General features: G+C 39.4%; 1 protein-coding gene across 1 annotated transcript; it reads left to right on the forward strand.

The window, feature by feature from the left end:
- Positions 1-200: 200 nt before the first annotated feature.
- LOC108012761 (uncharacterized) lies at positions 201-897 on the forward strand. The gene has a single exon (XM_017078193.4). The coding sequence runs from the start codon at positions 296-298 to the stop codon at positions 737-739; it is 444 nt and encodes a 147-aa protein (XP_016933682.2). The 5' UTR covers positions 201-295; the 3' UTR covers positions 740-897.
- The last annotated feature ends 15447 nt before the right edge of the window (positions 898-16344 follow it).

Below are 16344 nucleotides of genomic sequence, written 5' to 3' on the forward strand. Positions count from 1 at the left end.
CAATTTGCATTGGAAAGTGTGGTATGTATAAAATGTAGGGGTTTATTAATTATAAAAACACCTCAACAACTTTTAGCTTAAAAAAATATATTGCTTAAATTTACATAAAAAACTTCATAAGCTCATAATGGAGATAGAATGGAATAGTTTTCACCCCTGAGATCTTGTAGGCATGTATTTCTAAGCTGTATGACTTTTAAAGTAAACAAACTGGAAACGGGTTTCCTGTCATAAAGTCAGAAATAAGCCAAGACAATCTATATATTTTTCCTAAGCTGTGAATTGCTGAAGAATAATGGGACACTTCGTTACTTATTTTGCGCTGATGCTGGCCTCTTGGGGAATCCGGCTTTGTCCACGGCTCTATCTTCCTTCGGGTCATTCGGTTCTGAGTCTGGAGATCGCCAACATTACCCGGGCCTTTGTGGAGGCCAATATTTACACTGTCTTTACAGTTCTCATACTAATGACGCCCTCGAAAATGTTTACAACCCATAAGGGACGCAACCTCAAGTTTCTCTTCGTAATGCCCTATATGTTGCAGTATTTCTGTTGTTTCTGGAGCACTGCACAAAATATCAAGGAACTGCTGACCAAACCAGAGATGCTGGCCCTCAATGAATATTTACCAGCACACCTCAAAATGATAGCGATTCTCGTATTGCAGCTACTGGCAATGATAGAAATTGGCTTAGTTTTATTCTACAGCCTGAAAAAGGAACCCCATCAAATGAAGTAACTGCAGGAGGAGGAGATTCAAGAAACAGTAGCTATAAGATGGAATTAAAGCTTCTGCTAGCAAGCCAACTCCTTTCAACAATTAGCAGCGGATTATTTGATTAGCTCGCTAATTGCCTTGTCCTCAACACCGCACCAAATAAATTTTGTGAACACTTACTTCTTATCAGCGGCAATAAAGGCGAGCCAAGCGGGATTAAAGCCAACTGGGTGGCGCAGGATTACAAGTCCTGCGGCGAAAACTTGCGCCGAAACTTTCGACACCTCTTGGCGGCGTGGAAATTGCGGAAAACTTTTTAACCCACGGCGAACACAACACTTGTCGTGGCGCGTGCGATAAGCCCGAGCCGCATTTTTAATTGCCAAAGTCCTTGGGACTTCAGGCGGCTCAGAAGGACTCGATTAAAGCAACCTTTGAAGTGTCATAAATATCGCGTTGCTAACATTTCCTGCAGCACTTTTAATTGTCTAGCTTTGGTTGGTTGGGGTGAAAAAAAATAAGGCGACCATAACATAAATCTCAGTGCCTGGCCGGGAGCACATGTCGTATGCTTAATATTTTTCACTCAACTCGCGAAAAAATGTCAATGCCGGAAAGCGTTTAGCATTCGCTTTTTTCTCTGTTCGCCGTGGATTTAATTAGCCTCAAAATGTCCCCGGAAAATGGCAGCCTGGCATGCCACATGGCAAGTGTCCTCGCTTTTCTGCCAGAGGGTCAGTCAGGATAAGCCAAGGAAGTGGCCCCCGGCCAAGGAAGGAAGTTGCATGTTCGGCCTCAAGTTCAATTTGCTGGTTTTAGCCACATTTTTGGACAGCTCACAAAGGTTTTGGGTGGAAAAAACCAGGGAGGGGGAAAACATTTAGATGAGAGATGGGAACCTGATTCATAATGTGTTGCTTACTCTTTGGGAAACAGTTTTGCTGGGCAGAAGGCATTTATAAGAAATTATTACTGATTGGTAACACAAAATTGTACCATAATGTAGTCCAGGAATATATTAAATTTAATATTTACTTGGGATGTCAGTCATTTGATTTAATAGAAATACATTAAATAATGTATAATAAAGCATTTAACTTTGAAAAAAATGTTTAATGCATTTTACTTGCATCATTTGACTTAACATCATAATCAAGCTTAAAACTAAAATGAGTTCCTAAATATTCTGTAGGCCCAGTCAACGAGACGAATCCCCATTTTATTAAAACGAAAACAACCCATTCTCACCTAAATCCATTCTGCATGTTCCTTGGCCATTAATGCAACATCTGTGAGTACGAACTGCTGATCGTTATCATGGCAATTATAATTTTCTGCCTTGAGCAGGCCGCTCTATTGTTAATTTGACTTCATTTCCAGGTGGAAAATACCAGGAACAATTGCGGCTAAGTGGTTCCATGCGTTGACACGCCCAACTGGAGCGGCAATTACCTGGGAATAATTAAGGCTGAGCCATCGCAATCTAATTGCCGAACGGGCACGCTTGTGTGATCATCTCGTTTTCCGATCCCGATACATGACTATACTCTATGTAACCCCCATCCCATCATCCAAAGTCGCGACGTGACAACCTCTGCAACAAGTGCCACCTTGACTTTTCGCTGGGGGCGTGGCACATGCCAATGCGATGTGAGGATGATGATGATGATGATGTGCCGTGTTCAGTAAGCGATTATTTTTTCAGTTGAGCATTTCTTCGGCGCGAATTGTTTTCATTTCGTGTGTTTTTTTTGAAACGTCGTCGCTCGCAGCTATTTATTGTTAAATGAAGCGATTTGTTTGTTGTCATTATGCGTCGAAGCGTTAAAACATTTTCGCTTTATTTTTTCTACTCTCGAAAAATTGTTTTTGCACTGCCGCAAAGCGAGAAAATTGGGAGTGGGTGTGTGACGATGGAAAGGTAGAATTGTGGCACAGTAGAATATGGAAGCAATAGCCTCGGGTTGAAGTGGTTGGGATTTTTTGGCACATCGTTGGTGGCTCAGGTGGTTGTGCTTGGCTTGGGTGGGGGTTAAGCGGTAAGTGGTTGGAGCGAATTCTAAGCGCCGTTGTCGATGTGTGAATTCCAAACAAGCGACGGCAGCTGTTGAACATCAAGGCAGAGATGAAGAAATAAAAAAATATTGTTAGAATTTTTTCTACAGCTTGTTTTAAGGCAGAATGGAACTTGTTTAAGGATCCAAACCCATTTTGAGAAGTGCAGAGGAAGGCGTTCTTTGGAGCCCTTCTCTGCGCTTCTCAAAAAGTTTAGGTGGTAAACACAATATTTTGTGATTATTGTTTATATAAAGAAACTATAGCGTTAGACATCATACTAAAATGTAAAATCATCCCTGTTTTATACAATCTTTAATTTATTAAATTTTTAAGATGTATACCCAAAGGAAGAACTTTATCATTTGTATTAAAATTCAACCCTTTGGACAGTTTTTGAATAGGCCAGGTACCATTTATCATGGGCACCACGCACCCCATCTCCTTCCTGCTCACATCATTGACTTAATTCCACCTTGACATTCTTTCGACTTGTAGCTGAGAACCCACATCAGCGATCTCAGACATGCTAACTAAGCCCTTCACCTCGTTGTGGATGTTTCTGCGGCTATGGATGTGGATGTGAATCTGGATGTGGATATGCTGATGCCACCGTGGGCGTTTGTCTCCGCCTAATCCGCTTTTAAAGTAAGTAACAAAGTAGAGAAAATAAAACGCAAACCGGAAATCACAAGTCAAGTTGATGAACTGTCGCGGCGGAGCTGTCCTCGGTTGAAAATCGGGCAGACGCACACACAAAAGACATGGCACCTGCAAAAAACTTTGTAGACACATTTGGACCCTTTGCCGTTTGCCCCATTCAGAGGCCCCCAATCCGAATCCCATACCCCCTTGTCCGTTAGAGATTTACGCATTTATTTTGCATTTTTTATTTACCGCACCAAACATGCGCGCAGATTTAAGCAAAAATCGCAGGCTGAAAAGCAAAGGGCAACGAGTTGAGAGTGGAGTAGAGTTGGTTAGACACATTTTTCGGTTCGCTTGTCGATTTGCCTGCGTTGACATGACAAAAGGCGCAGATCTGCATACATTTGCATGTCATTGGACACTGGTGGATCGCATCATCGGGCAAGGACACTGAAATCCCCCCAAGACATTCGTTTGCCCACGTTAACAATATGTTAAGTTGGCCTAAGACAGCCTCGGAAACTGCAGATACATTTCCAACCTCGGCCCCAACGAGTTAATCGCTTAATGTCGCTCCTCCTCGGCCTTTTGAGTCATTTGTCAGCTGTCTGTTGTGACTTTTCTGGAGGTTTCTGGAGGCTGAGGCATTTTCCCTTTCGTTGGGTGGTAATAATTGTAATTTGTTTGAATTAACCAATGGGGAAAGATCTATTCATTGACAGGCAGGCCTCGCCACTTGGAAATACCCAAATTTATTGCCAGTCCCCTGGACCATTAGCAAAAGTAGCAAATTGCTTTCGGCTGGTCAGCACTCGAGGCTAATGTCCTCACTATTTACTGACCAGAGATCTCCCCTTCGAAAGGTAATAAATATCAAAAGCACCCTGGAGGCAAATATTTACTTTAAAATTGAAACCCCACTCTCAGTTTTCCCTGTTTGTTCGAGCTGCGTAAGTGCGTGAAAGGGTTGGCGGGCTTAAAAAAAATAAATGTGGGAAAAGAATCCTTTAATGGCCTCGCTTTTTGATGTTTCCTGAGCCGTGGGTGTTGGCAGGCAATTGGCCAACTCCCCCAAGTCCACACATCAATAGATTTGAGCCTTTTTTCTTAGCCCATCAATAAGAAACGTTGTGTGCGCTGGTTAAATTCAATTTTATGCTATCTTCGGCATTTTTATTGCTTGCTAAATTGTTTTTATAGGCCTTTTGCAACCAGTCAGAAGCTCTTCTTCCGGGCCACTTTAATTTCTTTATTTCCACTGTATTTTTTCCTGGTTTTTTCCGTTCTGTGGGTTGGTATCTTGCTGTTCTTTTGTTGCCGCAATTGCCAGACCATAAAAATTAACAATTAACAGAGCGCTCGAAATGAACAATCGCAAATCGCGGCTTACAAAATAGCCGTGGAAATGCCATGATATAAAATTGAAAAAATGGCGTGTCGCAGCGGGGGAAAATGGGGGAGAGGAACTTGTGGACATGAGAGCTTGTACATTTTTAAATACTCTATAAAATTAAAAAATCATCTAATTCTAACAATTGAAAAAATTGAAAAATATCTTTTTGTATCAAATTTAATAATATAACGTTAGAATAATATATTTTTAACAATCTGGAGCTTATGAATGGAGTTAAAGGGAAACTTCTATTAATCTTTTTGAGTTAGGATCCTAAAAAAATGAATGTTCCTAATGTTATTCCTGAACAGTTAGTGTGGTATTTAAAATGCATTATAAAATAGATATATATAATTACCTAATCCAAAATTTTGGGAAGTTCATATACCCCATATCAAGCTCTTTATAAAGCGCATAATTATGAGGCGGAAGACTGCAAACCGTGCCGACCAACGGACAGCGCGGACAAAAAGGGTTATGAATGTGAAATTGTCATGCAAGAATTAGCCATGTTCTATGTTCTGGCCACGTCGCGAGTATTTCGTTACATTTTATATTTGTTTTTAACCCGTTTCTCCCCCTACTAAATTTTTTTTGGTTTTCGCTGGTTTTGTGGCCAACCGTCACGTCAAGCAGGCTGGCTTTTTATGGCTCCATTCGGCCCGGAATGTCAGCAATTATTTCCGAAATGCTGGAAAAACATTGCTAAATGTTTGCCATGTTTGCCTGACGCTCAGGAAACGTAAACATTTAGTGTAGTCGGTGTAGGTTCGCCCACTCTATAAGCAAAGTCCCCATATCTCAACCCCCCCATTGTGAAGTTTTCCCACACCACCCCCCCCACCGAACTGGCCAAGTCACCTCATATGCATTCATAACTAACCCGATGGAAAATGCATTTTAATGTGCGCAAAAATCCAATTTAAATTCAGAGCATTTTCTCTCTTCTCTGCAGACGCAGCATGCAATCACAAAATTAGTTGGCGACGAGATAAGAATTTTAGTGCTCTGTGACAAAAAAATATCATATATATATATGAGGGGAGTGATATGGGGAGTGATATAGGGAGTAATGCGTATAAATCAACGAAATAGGGGAAGCAGCTGCAAACAAATTCCAAATAATTCCTGTGAGCGACGTGGAAAATTCATTTGACAAAATGCACAAAAAAGCAATTTCGAGCTGCAGACAAATTGAAATATACGCAAGGAGCAGGTGCTGCTCAAGGGGGCGGTGGGAGGTGGGCGTGGTGCTGCAGTGACAGTTGGGTAAATAAATATATATATATGCGCATATATATAGTAGGAGTATATAGGGAAAAGGCGAGGCGACATTCGGCCATGTATTTTGAGTACGAAGATGCAGCCACCACCTAAAAGTATGCTACGAAAACAGACGAAGCTGCTGCTGCTGCTTCTTCTTCCCCAGCTGCCGTATGTGAGAGGCGCCTACGCTTGTGTGTGTGTGGGTGTGCTGCGCCTGTGTGTATCTGTGTGGTGTGCCATTCGCCATTCGCGCGTTGAAAATAGGAGGAGCTGAGAAAAACTTTCCATGCGCAGTTCAAAGTGCCAGCAACAAAATATGAACAGGAAAAATGCGCTTAAATATTGGAAAATAACCGAAAAACTACTTGGCCAAAACTCTATGAAATTTTAGCAGCTTATTTAAAGAACTTTTCAATTGCTGAAAGCGCAAAATTTGCATTTTACGCGAAATATAAATTACGAATTCAAAAGGCATGCATTTTAAGTCCACTTTTCTCAACAAGTTAAATTTAAAGTCTATTAAAATGGTATTAAGTATGCTATTAAGAGGTAATTGTGCTAGGGAAAATTATTTAATCTACAATCTAAAAATCAATGACACGGATGTAATACTTTAATCAGCAATGGATATATTGACATATGTTCTTTAGTATTGAGAGTAGATACCACAATTCTTTAAGAGATCAAAAGTTTAGATTGATTAGTAATTTTCAGGTCCGGGATTATAACTCCTCAATGTACTAATTCCTTGATTTTGAGTTCTACTTAATTTAAATTGTATTAAAACTACCTTTTCGATGCTTTTTACATAAAATGGACTTTAAATCTTATACCCAACTTATTTTAAAGCTTTTTACCATGATGTTTACCCCCTCCCCTATTTTCAAACCTTTTTTTTTTGCTTTTCCAACTAATGCGGAAAAGGCGGAGCTCATTGCCTGTCATTTGGGTTTCGCCGCCCCTTTGGGGTTAAACCCACGGCTGCCAAGTCCTGGAAAATGTACCCAGGTCCCCCGCTGCGATAGATATCCCTGGCTAAGTACAAAAGTCAGGTCTGGAGGCCAAGTGAGTGAACTCCAAGGTATCGATGGCATCGATGGCCCAACAGGCCGTTTAGCGCCATCAGACAATTCCCGCTGGCTCAGCGGCATTCACGCGTGCGCAAACGGGTTATAGGGGGCTATACTTATATAGGAATATATATATAAAATCGATCTGGGGTGGGGGCAATGCCAAGCAGGATGAATGCAAGCTGGGAGCACCCAACAACAATCAGTCGATTGTCACAGATATTTGTCATGTTTCTCTGGCCAAACTTTCCCTGCTGTTCTGGCCTGCAAAACGTTGTAAAAATGTCAATTGCATTTTCTGCCCCTTTTTTTTGTTGTTGCTCTCCGGTCTCTGTTTCTCTGTCCATCGATCGGATTTCATGTAATTACATTGTTTTCTGATTCATAATTAATTTGATCTGTTCTCTACTCGAGCAGCCCGCATTTTTCTGAGCACTCCGACTGATTTTTACATGAGCTCGCTGGCAATCGAACATTGATAGTTACTGAGTGATGATTTAATGAGGCAAACGTGGCATGTTGTGAATGAAATCAATTTTGTGAATGTGCAGAATGGCAAAAACAATGCCAGCGCACGATGGAAACATCCCAGGAAGCGAAGGAAAGACGGCGAACATACATAGTTGTGAGTACGACTTGGGGCATAAATATCTCCAGTTGGGTGTTGTAATGAGACTTATGAATCAATGCAATGTTGATTGAGTCGAGCTGGTTCTGCGGCCCCAGCCGCAAAGCAGCTGCCAATGTGTTTCCCTTATTAGCCATATTGCTGCAAGACTCTGACAGACTGCCAGTCATGTCCAGAGATTCTTTTTTAAATCGTCGAAAAATATCACCAAATTTATAAGAAGCAGCTGGATTTGCCTACCTTTTCAGTGACTTTTTAAAATTATATTTTATATAATACCTTTAAGATGAAAATATTTCCAACAGGGTAATTTTTTTTAACTCCAAACGATTTTTTTGTCAATACTACTTATATCCATAATTTTTATTGGTATATTTATCTATGATAAATTTTCTTGAAATTATTCAAGATATCAAGTCAATAGAAAATATAAATTGGCGTTCAATACATTTATGTATACAAAAATTTAGATTACTTAGTGCTTTACTTAGTCAAAAGCATGCTGTAAAGCTACCTCATTTAAAGTGCTTAAATAAATATATTCATATTTTTCTTTAGCTTTTTATCTTTGAAATCGAATCTGCCTTAAAAAGACCGCATATCACGCAACTTTTTTATCCGCAACGCACGACTTGTGATTGACAAATTAATGCGGATCACAAATCAACACCTCAACATGTTAATCATATCAGAAAGGCAGAGTGGGAGAAAAAAAGAAGCCCCTGAAAGTGAACCCTCTCGGAGTTACGAGCCTCAGACCCCTGGAAAACAAAAATTAATTAAAAACATCAACAGAACGCGTCGAGATTTACAAATGTCTCCTTGGGCTGCTGGAATTAGTTCAGATGATGGTTTCCTGGCTGGGAAACACGGAGTTTGGGTTTTTCGGTTTTCGAGTGGGCTTGTGGGCTTATAAAGAGGGTCGGGTCGACTGTGGGTGGCAAACTCCCAGTCACACCTTTGTGCTGATGGCTTGATAAACGACGACCGCAGATTCATTCATGGTTCACGAAACCCTGAACCGGGCTCTAATCAGCAACCCTTTTGTGCGAGCGTTCGCCCCGAAATTGGGTTGGTTTTATTTTATTTCCATCTACCATTTTTTTTTTTTGATATGCAGATTTTGAAATTCCAAAAAAAAGAAGAAAGGGGACCAATGATGATGTCATTCGGTGGCTGACAAAACGCTTGACTGATTACACTTGTATCTGTTTTGTGTACAGGGCTTAATATGCTAAGGGATATGAAGGATTTTAAATTGTCGTTGACTCCCTGCTCCTTTGTGCCTGGGTGATGAATTTGGTTTATTGAAAGGCGTCAGTGCGTGAAATGATGTGTGTCAATTGCATGAATGCCACGGCATTTTCCACATCCTTTTTAGCCAACTCCCCTGCTACGAAAGTACAACTCACTCCTGGTTTTCTGTTGTCGAGTTGACAGCGATTATGCAAATCGGCTGAGCTGGCGAGATAAAACTGCATTAATTTCTGAAAGGCTTTGTCCAGGTCTTAAGCTGCTCTCACCGCCTCGAACTTAAAGTTCTTCTTTGGCCAAAAACTATACGAAAATTTGCATTGTGGCTGAAATTTTCCATTTATATGCTAAGCAAAATGCAGAATGTTCGCCAAACTGCGCTGTGCACTTTTAATAAGCAATTAAAACTTGAACGCTGATGGAGTATAGTCTCCCCCCTTTTAAATAGCCCACATATGTGGCTGTCATTAGAGGCCAACACCATTTAATTGGCCTTGGCCAGTTAAATTTATTGTTTTCATTTGTCGTGTGTCCGAAAATCAACCGCAAATTGCCGAACAAATGGTACAAATTGTTTAAAATTGCATCGCCACCTCCACGCCTCATCGCACACCCCGATCGAGAATCGACCCCTGCTTTTGGAGAAGGGTGCATTCTAATGTGACCACTGGCCAGTGACCATCTCATCTCATCACCCCGAACCCCAAAATGCGTGTCATTAAAATAATTGATTCGCTTGTTCGAACAACGCCTTTACACCAATTTAATTGATAGCTGTCCATTGGGGGAAAGTGTGTGCGTGATTTAATTTTATTGCCCCCCGTTTGTCCCTCTTAATTAGTTAATAGATTCGATTTTCTTTATTTTCGGTGGGTTTCTCTAAAATTTATACAGGGGTAGTTATTGTAGTTTATGGGCGCTCGTAAAATGCTTGCCAAATTTGTTGACAAGTCAGCAATTAATTTCGAGATAAATGACAGAAAGAAGAAATGTAAGTTGGGGGAGTTAAGAAAAATACTTTGATGCGCATGGATTACGAGAGTGAAGAAGTGCCGACTTATAAATGCACTTGAAAATTGGAATCATTATGCAAAAATAACTAAAAGCAAGAAAAAACACAATTAAAATGTAAAGGTTTTAATAAAAATTCACTATTTTTATTTGGGATTTTAATTATAGATTAATATATTGAAATTTGTGTTTAATTAAGAATTTATTTTTACTTGCAAGCAGAGCTTTTCTTCGAATTTAAAAAAGTCTTGTAAGATATTGAAAACTATTTTTAAATTTTATTAACATTTTTAAGATACTTATATTTGTACACTGAACTGCAATTACTTTTTTTTTCATAAATGCCATGCAGTTTCAAAGACCTTTTCAAGATAGTCCATCTCGCCATTTCTGGTTGGATAAATCTCAGATAATTTTTGCTGGCTAACAGCTTCAGTTTTATGTTGGCTCCGCTCGGTCGGAGCCATAAAACTTTTTCCCGCCCGGCTTTTTAATCTTCTCCAGCTGCGAGTGAGTGGATTTCACTGCTTATCAGCTGCGTGTGTAATTGTCGTATAGAAATTAACAAGAGCTGGGGGAAAATGGCGCTGCCAATGGGAAAAAGGAGGAAAAATCGAGAGGGAAAAGGGAAGAAATCTGGGATGCTGAGAGCTTGAGATGCGCTCAAGTGGCGAGATAAAAGCCCTCGAGCTGAGTTAATGACTTCCAGGCTCTGCTGGGGGTTCGACTTAAGACGCCATTTTTATCGCAATTGTCCTTTGGTTTCTGCTGCCACTCGAAGGACTCTTATTCTGCTGCCTTTCTGGCTCTGTCCACGTTGCCAAGTGAGCGTGGCAAATGTTTTAATGGCGAACGTCGCGACACTCGAGTGCAGGCCAAGTTGAAGGATATCTCAAGAATATCCCGCCATTGCTTTGATTTCGTCCTGCTAATGAAATCACGTCCAGATTCCATTTCGACCACGCCCTGAATAAATATTCCACACACTGCCTTTGATATTTCAAATCTATTTGAATTTTAATTGCCCACAAAATAGGTTTTTTCTCATGCAGCCGCACACGAACATCAATCATAATCGATCAGATGGGATTTGCCTGATGATGATTGTCCGGAATCCTTCCATCCTGCTGATGGATGCCTTTTTAAATGCATTCTAATGCGGGACGGCCCAAAAAAGTGAGCTATGGAAACGGGTATGAGCCGGGTCTGCCGAGCATATCAAATGATGTGTCATGTGTCCTGTATGTCCTGCGAAAGTCTTTGTCTGGTCCTCGAGAGCACTCAGAAACGGTACAGGCAGCAACTTGCGAATTATTTGCATTTCCAACTTTTGTTGATGACATTTTTCATGAAAATTTTAATGTGTTTTACTTTTTTTTGCTGTTGTCGCTTAGGACAGGTAGGAAACCTGGCCTCACTCACATTCACACACTTTTCGGATATTAATATATGCAGGGCCTGGCTTTTAACACTCATATTCCAAAAAGGAGGAGGCGGGGAAAACTTTTTCCACACCAGGATGCGTTTCGTAATGAAAGTTGAGCTGCGGGAAAAGTCGGGGAAACATTTTCAATATTCATGCGCCACTGTGTGAGTGTGGGATGTAAATGTGGCTGTGAAACTTTTAACATTTGTATGAATATAATTTAGAATAAATATAAAAAAATATTTGCCAGCACTGTGTCCAGAAAAAGGCAACACAAATATATTAAAATTCCATTAAAAAGACGAGCATACGAAAAATGCGCACACATTTATGGTATGTGACAAAAAGAGAATAAACAAGGGGATATAAATTACCCAAAGATGAACACAAATAAAACTGGAATATTAACAAAGATGAACACAAGTGAAAATGAAATATTTAATGTAAAAATAGTTGTACATTTAGGAAATACTAATTTAATAAAACTTTTTTGTATTAAGATAGTACAATAACTATTATTTTAATAAGTGGTTAGTTAAGAAATCATGGTCTATAGACATGTTTTAATGTAGATACTGAAAAATTTAAACATGAAAATGGACATGAATTTGGACCCTCGTTTAATAGATATATTTGAATTTGTATGATTAGAGAATTCAACTACAAGCTCATAGAGGTATCACACTTCAAAATCGGAATGAAATTACTCAAGTTATGGAATCTAGAAGTTCAGTTTTGGGTTCCCTTTCTGAAACCCATTGGAAATACTGAAAAATCCAACATGAAAATGGGTCAAAATTTGGACCCTCGTTTAATAGATATATATGAATTTATATGATTAGAGAATTCAACTACAAGCTCATAGAGGTATCACACTTCAAAATCGGAAAAAAATTACTAAAGATATGGAATCTAGAAGTTCAGTTTTGGGTTCCCTTTCTGATACCCATTGGAAATACTGAAAAATCCAACATGAAAATGGACATGAATTTGGATCCTCGTTTAATAGATATATTTGAATTTGTATGATTAGAGAATTCAACTACAAGCTCATAGAGGTATAACACTTCAAAATCGGAATGAAATTACTCAAGTTATGGAATCTAGAAGTTCAGTTTTGGGTTCCCTTTCTGAAACCCATTGGAAATATTGAAAAACCCAACATGAAAATGGGTCAAAATTTGGACCCTCGTTTAATAGATATATTTGAATTTGTATGATTAGAGAATTCAACTACAAGCTCATAGAGGTATCACACTTCAAAATCGGAATGAAATTACTCAAGATATGGAATCTAGAAGTTCAGTTTTGGGTTCCCTTTCTGAAACCCATTGGAAATACTGAAAAAATCAAACATGAAAATGGGTCAAAATTTGGACCCTCGTTTAATAGATATATTTGAATTTGTATGATTAGAGAATTCAACTACAAGCTCATAGAGGTATCATACTTCAAAGTTGGAATAAAATTACTCAAGTTATGGAATCTATAAGTTCAGTTTTGGGTTCCCTTTCTGAAACCCATTGGAAATACTGAAAAATCCAACATGAAAATGGGTCAAAATTTGGACCCTCGTTTAATAGATATATATGAATTTTTATGATTAGAGAATTCAACTACAAGCTCATAGAGGTATCACACTTTAAAATCGGAATGAAATTACTCAAGTTATGGAATCTAGAAGTTCAGTTTTGGGTTCCCTTTCTGAAACCCATTGGAAATACTGAAAAATCCAACATGAAAATGGGTCAAAATTTGGACCCTCGTTTAATAGATATATATGCATTTTTATGATTAGAGAATTCAACTACAAGCTCATTGAGGTATCACACTTAAAAATCGGAATGAAATTACTCAAGTTATGGAATCTAGAAGTTAAGTTTTTGGTTCCGTTTCTGAAACCTGTTGGAACGGATTTTTTTCTGGGTGCACATGGGCTAAAATATGAAACAGTTTATAAAGATTTTAATATATAAATAATTTTTAATATAAGTATTTTTTATGAGTTTTTTTAAAATTATTAAATAAATAAACGATCATCAACTAATGAAAATTTTCTTCTGTAAAACATAGTAAGTGACGGAAATAGCTGTATTCTGTAGATCCTTGGCAGGATTTGTTTTTTTGGCCGTTGTCAGTCGCACTCGTTGTCCCTTTTTGAGTCGGCTTGGTCCTTGTCACAATTATTGTATAAATTAACGTCACAAACAAATGTTACAAAAGTCGCCAATGAAGTGGAATGATGCGTAGAGCGTTAAACTCCCACCCCGACACCCTCCCTTGGTCCACAGATCCACCCTCCCTCAGATTGACCCCCAACCCTTAACCGCAAATGTGCCTAATTTTTCGTTGTTATCCTTTGTTGCCACTGTCCTCGAATCGCCTGTCCTTCGGAGTGGAGGTCTCCTAATAATGCGTAAAATTTAATGCACCATCCTGAGGTTTCGCTAGGCAAACAAGCGCTTCACTTTACTCCAATCGCGACAAGTGATTCCCAGATTTACGACTTTTTGGGGATGGTCTCGTCCTTTGGCTCGGGTGTCCTTTTTGTTGTGCTAATGTTTGGCGTTTTTATGGCTTGCAGCAAATTTGATTTATTGACAGAACTTGAGCAAAGTTGTGTAAAGTTTTTTTTTTTTTGGAGGAGAGTTCATCATATAATTGATGCGATTTGCGGTTCATAAAGTGCAATTGCCTGTAAAGTGACAAAAGCCAGGCAAGACAAATGCTCTAACACACATGGGAGGATATTTTTGTGGCCTCACAAGAATGGCTTGCACTTGGTTTATAGAAGATATATCTATTCTTGGTTTTATACCCCAGTCAAACCGATAATCTTAGAACTCATTATTTTTAAGAGCAACATGCTACATTTAAAATATAAAGTAAAGAGTACAAGTTTTTATAGAGTACATTTTCCGTAACTCTTAAAATACTTTACTATTATTGTTGAAACGTTGGAAATGTATGTATTTAGTCGAACCCAGATGAAACTAGATCAGATCACCTTTCGGATCGCCCTTCTCCAACCCGAACTGTGTCACTGCAAAACGCTGGTGTGTTGTTTGTCTTCCCCGGGAGATCTGCTCATTTCCCATGCCAAACGGCAGAGACAGATACAATACCCAGACGGCGACGACTTCGAGCCGGCCTCATTAGGTGACCCAAAGTGTCCGAAACTATGCAATTTACATGCACAGAGGCCCCTCGGAGATAGAACCCACGAGGGCCAATAGACCGTGGAAGATAACAGCGGAACTGGAACTCAAACTAGAGACCGACCAGACACACTATACCAAAAACGCCAGTCCCGGGCGAATTATGTTGTACTGGGGCCTTTCAAAGGGGTTGAGGAGCCGACTATCCCAGAGATCGTTGCGGGGCGATACATAAAATTTGAATGCGTTTTGCATACATTAACCCACTGTTGCCCACTGTGCCCGCGGGGTGACTGGGAATAGTACATAACGTAACGGTCAGCAGTTGACCAGCGGCGACTGGAAAATGTGTTTATTAAATTTTATGATTATTGGCCGGCAATTGAGCAGCTTGCCTTGGGAATGTGGTGTCGCCGGCCAGCATTCTACCCATTTCGATTGTGAAAATTGAAATTTTATGCGCACAAGTACCACACAAGTCCCTTTCATAAAACCAGTCGAGAAATGGCCTGAAATTCTCACGCGTAAATGGATCAGTTTGTTTTTTTGGTGGCTCTGTGTTCTCGGTTACACTTTGCGTTCGGCAATTCAATTTACGTTTCCGAAATGCTAATTAACCCGGCCAAGAAGAAGGTTTATTTTCGGGGTGTTACACATGTTCGGTGGCTGTTGTTTGGGGATCTGCCTAATGTGCCACAAATTGAAAGGCATTAAGATTTTACGAGGCCCCCAACTGTAAACACGTTCAAAACCCCTTCGACAGACATCAATCAGTGGCTCATTACGAATGCACAAGTTGGCTTTAAGAAAGCGCCAACAAGCCGTTTGGTCTAGTTCTTAAAGATGAGGTATTTGGTGTTTGGAATAGGCAAAACTAATTAGAGAAATATTTGGGAGGCGTGGAGCTGGTTCAGTTCGCTGGACAATTTTGAACGCTCCTCAAATTGGCAACTAAGTAAACTTGAAAGCTGACAGAGCTGACAGAGCTGGTCCATCCAGTCAGGTCTACACGCCCACTTTTTTCAGGGGGACTATTTGTTGTTGTGACTGCTTCGTTATGCAAATTTCTCACACAGAGCTAAAAAGAAAAAAAATACCATCGAGAAAACAAAAGACAGAAATGAAAATTTTGAGCTATATACAGTAAATACATTTATATAAAGCAAATGCAAATGGTATATAAAGAAATGCCGGAAAAGACAAATAACATGGTTGGACGACAACAAATTTAAACGACGGATTTCTTGAGCTCCCCTCTTTGTTTTTTGCCCCCGCTTCCTTGGAATAAATAATAAACGTAAACGAATTAAAAACGCTGGCCGAAAAACGAGGGGAAGGTCCTCGAACTGAAGCTGTCCTTTCGATATTTTCGCGGTTGTGTGGTTGCCGTTGTGGCAGGAAGAAATCATCAAAGTTCTCCGCTGACTTGGCTTTGGTTTTTGTTTACTTAAACCAAGTTTATGCGGCTTTCAATTAGTTTTAATTGAAATTCCCATTGGCCAAGAAGAAGCAATCGGACTTTTGCGTTTAATTAAAGTTTTTCAAAGCAATGCTGATTGCGAATGACTTGGCAAGAGTTAAGATAACGAGATTATGTTGATTATAATCAACATATAGGAAATAAGAGTTTTGAAATAAAAGACTGAATATAAAACCGTGTTTTAATTAAAATTTATTTTTTTGTTTTTTTATTAAATATTAAAATAATTCAATAATT

The sequence above is a fragment of the Drosophila suzukii genome, chromosome 3, assembly GCF_043229965.1.
Source record: "Drosophila suzukii chromosome 3, CBGP_Dsuzu_IsoJpt1.0, whole genome shotgun sequence".
NCBI lineage: Eukaryota > Metazoa > Arthropoda > Insecta > Diptera > Drosophilidae > Drosophila > Drosophila suzukii.

Bases quoted from the DNA above. Each gene is read 5' to 3' on its own strand.
- LOC108012761 (XM_017078193.4), top strand. From the start codon at position 296: ATGGGACACTTCGTTACTTATTTTGCGCTGATGCTGGCCTCTTGGGGA.